Source organism: Lolium perenne, chromosome 2, assembly GCF_019359855.2.
Source record: "Lolium perenne isolate Kyuss_39 chromosome 2, Kyuss_2.0, whole genome shotgun sequence".
Taxonomy (NCBI): Eukaryota; Viridiplantae; Streptophyta; class Magnoliopsida; order Poales; family Poaceae; genus Lolium; species Lolium perenne.
The window spans coordinates 699,865-708,212 of record NC_067245.2 but is presented as its reverse complement, the minus strand read 5'-3'; the positions used below and the strand labels follow the sequence as shown (position 1 = coordinate 708,212).

Genomic DNA, 8,348 nt, shown 5'->3' with positions numbered 1-8,348 from the left:
GCCAATGGTGGTGTTGAAACATTACAATCCTCTAGGTATGGGCCTTCAGATCTTGCTTCGCTAGATCGATTTTGGATCTTCTGTCGTTGTTGCCACGAGGAGGATTATCCTCGCAGTTTTGTCCCGACTGCTACGTCCTCGACAATGGTGATTCGTATTCTCGGCTCTCCATCGACATGGACAAGGCTAGTCGATTATTATTCCCTGACATACTGGTGTTGGTACTCTTGCCGATGTTGAATGATTATTTTAATGGTTGCGCGCGTGCACGCAACCTTAGTATTGCGGCTCAAATTAAAATTATGGGAGAACCTTCATCGGTATTTACAGGTTTATGGTTCGTTATCTATCTTTAGGTGCCCTCAGAAGAGTGAAAGATTATATTGGAAGAAGGAAAAAATTGAAGACCTCAAAGATTTGTTAGTATCTTTTAGACTTTATTTTGTAATCGTTGGAGTCAGCTCGTCTATCTAAACCATGTACTATTTGTTACTATAAGTGGTATTGATTGTAAAAAAAAGTGTTTCCTCGAGCAAAATTACTTACACGTCGGAGATGAGCAGACTGGGGAGACAGACGTGTGGGGCCCACCCCAAAGAGACACGCGCACACTGCAGCAGCACGCTGGCCTCCACCTCTTTTCTATTCGGAACCTTCTTCTCCGTCTCCCCCAATCGCCTCCAAATTCCAATCTCTCTCCCCCCAGGCCGGAGCGCCGCCGTCGCCGCCCCGATCTCGGTACGCCCTTGAGCACCCTCCCCCCGAATCTGGCCCCTGCCGCTGGATCCGGCTGCCGTGGCGTGGGATCCGATCGAGAAACCCCCCGCCCGGATCAAGACCTGACCTTTGCTTCTTGAATTCCGCAGGTGATGCGTCCGTCCATGGGGAACGAGCGGCCGCCGGGACGTCCCGTGTCTGGCTTCATGCCGGGCTTCGCTCCCTCCGCCCCCCCGCCGTCGGGTGCGCCGTTCACGGCCGCTACTGGGCTCGCGCGACCCGGTGGCACGGTCGGCCCGTTCGCCCCGCCGCCGCTCCAGCATGGTGCGCCAGTCCCGCAGGCGGTTGCTCCTCCCGGGGCGCCGTTCGGAGCTGCTCCGCCCGCGGCAATGGGTGGGTACAGAGGTCCCGCACCGCCTCAGGGGCCCTTCGGCGCCGGACCGCCGCCTCAGAGACCGTTCACCACGTCCCCGTCGCCACAGGGTGGCCCCTTCTCCACCGTGGCTTCGCCTCAGGGACCCTTCGGCGCTGCGCCTTCATCCCAGGGACCCTTTGGCCCCGCGCCTCCTTCACATGGACCCTTCGGAACAGCGCCTCCTTCACATGGACCCTTGGGTGCCACGTCGCCGCCAGCTCAGGGCCCGTACTCTGCGGCGCCTCCATCGCATGGCCCTTTTGCCACAGCTCCTCTACCTTTCCGCCCTCCGATAGCTCCCCCGCAGCCGCAATCCCCCACCACAGGGAGCGCCATGCCTCCGTCGACCTATGTGAGGCCACCGCAGGTACAGTCCCAGCAGCCGCCCGTGCAACCCATGCAAGGGTACTACCCTGGTGGCCCTCCTTCGAACCCGCAGTTCCCGATGTCCCGGCCAACGTTTCAGCAGCCAATGCAAAGCATGCCACCCCCTCCAATGGGGCCACCTTCCGCTTATAGTAATCAGCCATCATATCCTGCTACAGCGCCTCCAATGGGCACACTCCAGAGCTTAGTGGAGGACTTCCAATCTCTGTCACTGAGTTCTGCCCCTGGTTCGCTTGATCCGGGTGCTGATGTGAAAGGGCTGCCACGTCCATTGGAGGGCGACGAGGAGCCCGCTAAGGTTTTAGAGGCGTACCCACTGAACTGCCACCCGAGGTACTTCCGTCTGACAACCCACACTATTCCGGCGTCCCAGTCGTTGGTCTCCAGGTGGCATTTGCCCCTTGGTGCCGTGGTGCATCCTCTCGCAGAATCACCTGATGGGGTAACACACTCTGCTCTTGTCATTTTCTTTATCCAAAGCACTGGAGTTGCTTGACATTTTTGTTTCTTGTTACTTAGGAGGAAGTGCCAGTTGTCAACTTCGGGACGGCTGGTGTAATCCGCTGTCGAAGATGTAGGACATATATAAACCCTTATGCAACATTCGCAGATGCTGGAAGGAAATGGCGCTGCAATCTTTGCACGTTGCTCAATGATGGTAACTTTAACTAACTTACAAAGATTCGATGTGTATTGAATGGGTGATTACCGATGTTTTCATGCAGCCATCACATCATGTAATAAAGTATGTAACTTGCCAGCTAGTTATGTGGCCACATATGCTCTTTCCAGTTTTTTCTTGCTTGTCTTAGTTTTGTCTATAGTCGGAACCGTTTACCAAGATATGCCGATCCCAATACTGTTTAGTTGTTCATCCTCTATATCTGCCACTATTATTTTTGCGAAATAGTGTGAAATCTATTCTAGCATGACATACTATTTTGCTGATTCGATGTTCTCATAAAGGGAAGAAAATTCTGTGCAACTGTTTATGCTATGAGTGAACCATAACCTGGGTTAAGATATTCATTAATCATTGGTGTGGCAGTATTGCAAAATGATGGAAGCATCACTTAACGTACCAGAGAGGCAGAGATATTTCGTCTTGCTTCCTGAAAAGCTTTGAAAATGGCGGAGAAGGGAAACATAGTTCTTTAGCTACTCTCTCCGTTCCTAGATATAAGGTGTACAGTTTTTGGCATGGAAATTAAAGAACGTACATGGAGGGAAAATTACAGCAGGTTTGGACTGGATTATCCATGGTAAATTATTGTGAGAAAATAAAGGAGTTTGCATAAGATAAGAAAACGTAATCAAATCCTAAAAAAACTTTTCCAGACAGGTGGTGCAACGCAATTCACCCTATTATGGATTTTTTCTCAAAAAACTATACACCTTATATCAAGGAACGGAGGGAGTATTTTAGAATATATGTAGGAATATACTTAATGCTACCCTTTTTATTACAATTTTCCAGAGAGTTAATACCACTTTTGATGAAATAATTTTGAAATATTCAATTAAAAAGAAGGATTTGAAATATCCATGATTATGAGGAAATTAGTTTCAGTTAAATACCTGTTCCATGTACTCCCTCCAATCCATAATAAGTGTCCTGGTTTTAGTTCAAAGTGTCGTGGTTTTAGTTCTAATTTGGACAAAGTTGAACTAAAACCACGCCGCTTATTATGGATTGGTTGGAGTAATTATCTTGAGACATGAGACATCAGTCAACCATCGAAGTAAAGGTCTTTCCAGAAGGTCTCTAAATTTGAACTAAAACCACACCACTTATTATGGATTGGATGGAGGAATTATCTTGAGATATGAGACATCAGTCAACCATCGCAGTAAAGGTCTTTCCAGAAGGTGCTTTCAGATTTTATTTATTTGAATAGGAGGTTGGAGGTATTACCACCGATGTCTTGAAAGAGGATCTGTTATGTAGAGCATGGTCCTGTTGATTCAGCCTTTTCTAGTATCTTCTTTCAAGCATATTAATTACCACGTTTGGCATATCCTATTTAATAATCAAAATGAATACACACATAAGAATTTTTTTATTTGGGCTACCTTCATGTGTATCCAATTGACCATTAGTGTTTGGCAAGAAAAAAGTAGTCTAAAAATGATTTGTACTCTCCTGTATGTGTTTGTGTTAGTACTGACTGATCTCTTAGCAGTTAGCACCCTTTTCCTAGACAGTTTCCCCAAAATTTATATTTTTCTTTTTCTGCAGTTCCCGGTGAGTACTTTTGTGCTCTTGATGCCAGTGGCAGAAGATATGATACAGATCAAAGACCAGAGCTTTCTAAAGGAACAGTGGAGTTTGTTGCTCCTACTGAATATATGGTTCGGCCACCAATGCCGCCTTCCTATTTCTTTCTTATTGATGTCTCGGTATCTGCAGTTCGAAGTGGGTTGCTTGAGGTATGCTCTATCTAGTTTTACGTTTTTTTTCAACTTCCCATATTTCTGAGGTCCACCATTCTTTTGTGTCATTGACATTGCAAACTAGTGCCGCAGGATGTTCTTATTTTTGAACATGAAATCATTTTTGGTTTTTAATATTTAAATAATTTTGTCACGCGCCATCTTCCAGGTAGTTGCAAGGACCATCAAATCATGCCTTGATGATCTTCTAGGCTTTCCTCGAACACAAATTGGATTCTTAACCTTTGACAGCACATTACACTTCCACAATTTCAAGGTATTTTCTACATCTCCTCTTAGCTATTATTTTCCGTTGAGATTGCATTTTGTTTTACAGCATCACTGTTCTAACATAACAAACTTGATTTTATGAGGTACTTAAGCAACTTGTTTTCTGTGCTTGTATCAGTCTTCCTTGAGTCAACCTCAAATGATGGTGGTTGCTGATTTGGACGATGTTTTTCTGCCATTGCCGGATGATCTCTTGGTTAATTTGGTCGATTCTAGAGAGGTTGTCGAGACATTCCTCGATAGCTTGCCCAATATGTTTCATGATAATGTAAATTTAGAATCTGCTCTGGGTCCTGCACTTAAAGCAGCATTCATGGTTATGGTAAGATCCTTAATGATTTATTACTGAATGATTGTTTGGTTGTTCTTGTGTGCCCTCTTTTGCACGATTTAATCTATGGGCATTTGTGTCATTCCATTTGTAGGGTCAAATGGGCGGAAAGTTGCTTGTCTTCCAGAGCACGTTGCCATCTCTTGGTATTGGCCGTTTGAGACTTCGAGGAGATGATGTGCGTGCATATGGAACAGATAAGGAGCATCTTCTAAGGGTACCAGAAGATCCTTTCTATAAACAGATGGCCGCTGAGTTCACGAAAAATCAGATCGCAGTGGACATCTTTTCTTTGAGTGACAAGTATTGTGATATAGCCTCCTTAGGTGACAGTTCACTGACAACCTCTGTACAGAAGTTCCTTTAGTATTTAGTATTTGCTTTTCCTTATTCTGAGATCTATAAATTTGTAGGTTCTCTGGCAAAATATACTGGTGGTCAGGTGTACCATTATCCATCCTTCCAGGCAACTACTCACGGAGAGAAACTTAATCATGAGCTTAGCAGAAACCTTACTCGGGAGACTGCTTGGGAATCTGTTATGCGTATCAGATGTGGAAAAGGTTCTAGTTCTAGATATATGTATACATATATATATATCCACAGCTACATGCTACTATCTTATAATTTCTAAATATCTCCTTGGTTTGTTAGTTAATTCAACCTAACTCTCATGACATGGTGCTTTGCAGGGGTGCGTTTCACAACATATCATGGTCATTTCATGCTAAGGTCGACAGATTTGTTAGCTCTTCCAGCTGTTGACTCTGATAAAGCGTTTGCGATGCAACTATCTCTAGAGGAGACCCTAATGACCACACAGACTGTATACTTCCAAGTGGCATTGCTGTATCTTTTTCCTGTCAAGTTGCTTATGCAGTGCTCGAAGTATATCTCTTGATTTCAGTGAGAAAATAAATTTTACAAATTATAAATTGACAAATTGTCAAACAAGCAACTTTCTCAAGCTTTTCATCTGTAAAAGGGTCTTGTTGTTTTGCTAGATCCATGAATATGGTTGTTATATTTCCATTTAGAAGAGAACAGAAACACCTTTATTCTTGTCAAACCATTTGTGTCAAACATTAAGAGTTTTAATAGTATATATTAGTATTTAGTAGTAATACCTCATGTTGCCTGTTGTCCATTATACTTTAAACTGTTCTGCATCCGTGGGCGTTTTATTTTTCAGAATATTATTCATGAGTATGATTCATGTGTCCTTAACCACCATCAGATATACATCATCTTCTGGTGAAAGACGTATCAGGGTGCATACAGCAGCCGCACCTGTGGTCACAGATCTTAGTGAAATGTATCGTCAAGCAGATACTGGTGCCATCGTGTCATTGTTGGCTAGAATCGGTCAGTAAGATTGTTGCTTCTCCCCTTCCATGAATTTTAGTTATTATTACTGTATAGTTTACTAATTGTTGGTATCCTGCAGCTGTCGAAAACTCACTGTCTGATAAGCTGGATAGTGTTCGACAACAATTACAGTTAAAGCTCGTGAGAAGTTTGAAAGAGTACCGGAACCTATATGTTGTGCAACATCGGATAGGAGGGAGGCTGATATATCCAGAATCATTAAGATACTTGCCACTGTACATCCTAGCCATATGCAAATCTCTTGCTCTGCGTGGTGGTTATGCTGATGTCTCTCTTGATGAACGTTGTGCCGCTGGTTTCAGTATGATGATACTGCCTGCGAGAAGGCTGCTCAATTTTATTTACCCTTCTCTGTACAGGCTTGATGAAGTATTGACAGTGGTATGCCATATTTTCTTCCTACTGAAATGATGAATTTCCTTTTAACCAGTACCACTTCTAGACTTTTTTACTTCTAAACTGTGTAAATCAAGTATGAAAGAATAAAAATAACTCAGTTTCATTTGGTTGGGATGGAAAGAACCCATATAAGAACTGGTTAATCTGCGCAACTAGTTTGGTAGGCCTTACTAAATCTTGTTTTGAAATGTAGCTTCCATTATATTTTTAGGCTTTGCAGCATCATCAGACATTGTGAGCAATAAGTGAAATATGCTGATTATGGGCCGGTAGCTGTTTTTATTTGGTATGCTTGGTATGAAGTTTTTTCCTTCAATTTTGGCATATTTTGTATTTCAAGTATGCTTATGGTCCGCTTAGAATGGGTGTAAATAAGTGGAGCCACTAGTATTCATTTCAACGTTGAGCTAAATACTGATGGCCACAGTAATTTAACATCAACTATTTCCTGTTTCAAAATTAAGTTAGTTTGGTAGGGCCTTAACCCCTCAACTATTTTCTGTTTTGAAATTAAGTTTTCGTTATATTTGTAGAGCCATTTGGCATAGTAAATTGAGCTAATTTTATTTGCGTATTCAAAGTTAACTTTTTGTTTAATCTACTCTATGAGTTGGTTTTTCTAATTGAAATAAATGTTGTGATTTTCAGGAGCCAGAAAGGATTGATGGGTCCCTAAGGCGGGTGCCACTAACCTTGCAATGTTTAGACACTGCTGGTTTATATCTTCTTGACGATGGCTTCACCTTCCTAGTATGGTTAGGTAGAACGCTTCAACCTGAGCTCGCGAATAATATTCTTGGAGTCAGCTTGGGAAACTTCCCTGATCTATCAAAGGTACCCTTTTTTACTCTTTGATTTCTACTTCATTCCTCTTTTTGTTTGGTAAAAACAATCCAAATAATAATATGCTTTCTCTTTTTTATTCTCTTAAAATACCTCTGGTAGGTTGTGGGAATATAACCCAGTATTTTTTACTGTTAATGATGTAGTACCACAACATTTTTTATTTGTACTTGCTGACACGGGGCATCTTGCAGATCCAGTTGAGAGAATGTGACAACAGTTACTCAAGAAATTTTATGGCAGTATTAAGAACCCTAAGGGAGAAGGATTCTTCGTGTTTCCAGCTGCCCCGTGTGGTACGGCAAGGTGAGCAGCCCAGGGAAGGCTTCTTGCTTCTGTCCAACCTGGTCGAGGATCAGATGGCTGGAACTAGCAGCTACATGGACTGGATACTCCAGATTCACCGGCAAACACAGAGCTGATGGGCGAACTGGCAATTTTGTTTTTATGTAAAATGCTGCAGATTCAGTTTCTGCTCTGGAACTGGCCGTCCTCTTTAACTGCCGGAGCTAAATCGCGAGCCAGCCGTATGTCAGTCGCTCAACCTGGCGTGCAAACTTTACTGTTAATATTTTGCTCCTGTGATTAATTTTTCGCCACAAGAAAGAATGTAAGTGCTGTATCAGAATAATTAGGCAGCAATGGTAAATTGTACAACTGGAGTCGTGAAAGATGTTTGTACGTTTTCTACTCTTGAGAATTTTAGGTGCTAAAGTTGATGTAAACTACTATTTGTTTAGCAGTTGACTCTGTTTCCATATGTGATTGGAATACAACTGTGGGTTTGCTTAAAGTGACAAACTCTTATTTTCTTCTGGTATTGTTCATTGAGTTCAATCATATTTGACAAGTCCGGGCCACAGGTTGCTTACAGTTTTTATTTGCATCAATGGTTTTTGGGGGAAATATGATAACATGTAAACACAAAGCTCATGGTGATGAACGAACTGGAATTTTTTTTTTTGAAACGGAGGCAAAAGCTTTGCCTCATTCATTCATTAAGCAGAAGGTGCCCGATTTTCTCTAAGCAGAAGGTGCCCGATTTTTAGGAGAAAATCGGACAAAAACCAACAACAACAGTGCCAGAGCACACCCCGCCACAAGGGCACACCCTGGCTACCCACAAAAGCTAAGAAGATCAAG

At 42.9% G+C, this 8,348-nt stretch overlaps 1 protein-coding gene across 1 annotated transcript; it reads left to right on the top strand.

Annotated features, from left to right (window-relative positions):
• The first annotated feature begins 585 nt into the window (after positions 1-585).
• Positions 586-7,998, top strand: LOC127330888 (protein transport protein SEC24 A). The gene is made up of 13 exons (XM_051356958.2): positions 586-738; positions 867-1,961; positions 2,039-2,177; positions 3,759-3,949; positions 4,122-4,229; positions 4,362-4,565; positions 4,669-4,900; positions 4,988-5,137; positions 5,267-5,423; positions 5,812-5,939; positions 6,022-6,344; positions 7,011-7,196; positions 7,400-7,998. Exons 2-13 carry the CDS (start codon positions 870-872, stop codon positions 7,625-7,627), a joined length of 3,138 nt encoding a protein of 1,045 aa, XP_051212918.1. The 5' UTR covers positions 586-738; positions 867-869; the 3' UTR covers positions 7,628-7,998.
• The last annotated feature ends 350 nt before the right edge of the window (positions 7,999-8,348 follow it).

Bases quoted from the DNA above. Each gene is read 5' to 3' on its own strand.
- LOC127330888 (XM_051356958.2), top strand. From the start codon at position 870: ATGCGTCCGTCCATGGGGAACGAGCGGCCGCCGGGACGTCCCGTGTCT. The intron at 2,178-3,758 runs GTAACTTTAACT...CTTTTTCTGCAG, and splicing joins TTGCACGTTGCTCAATGATG to TTCCCGGTGAGTACTTTTGT. The intron at 7,197-7,399 runs GTACCCTTTTTT...GGCATCTTGCAG, and splicing joins ACTTCCCTGATCTATCAAAG to ATCCAGTTGAGAGAATGTGA.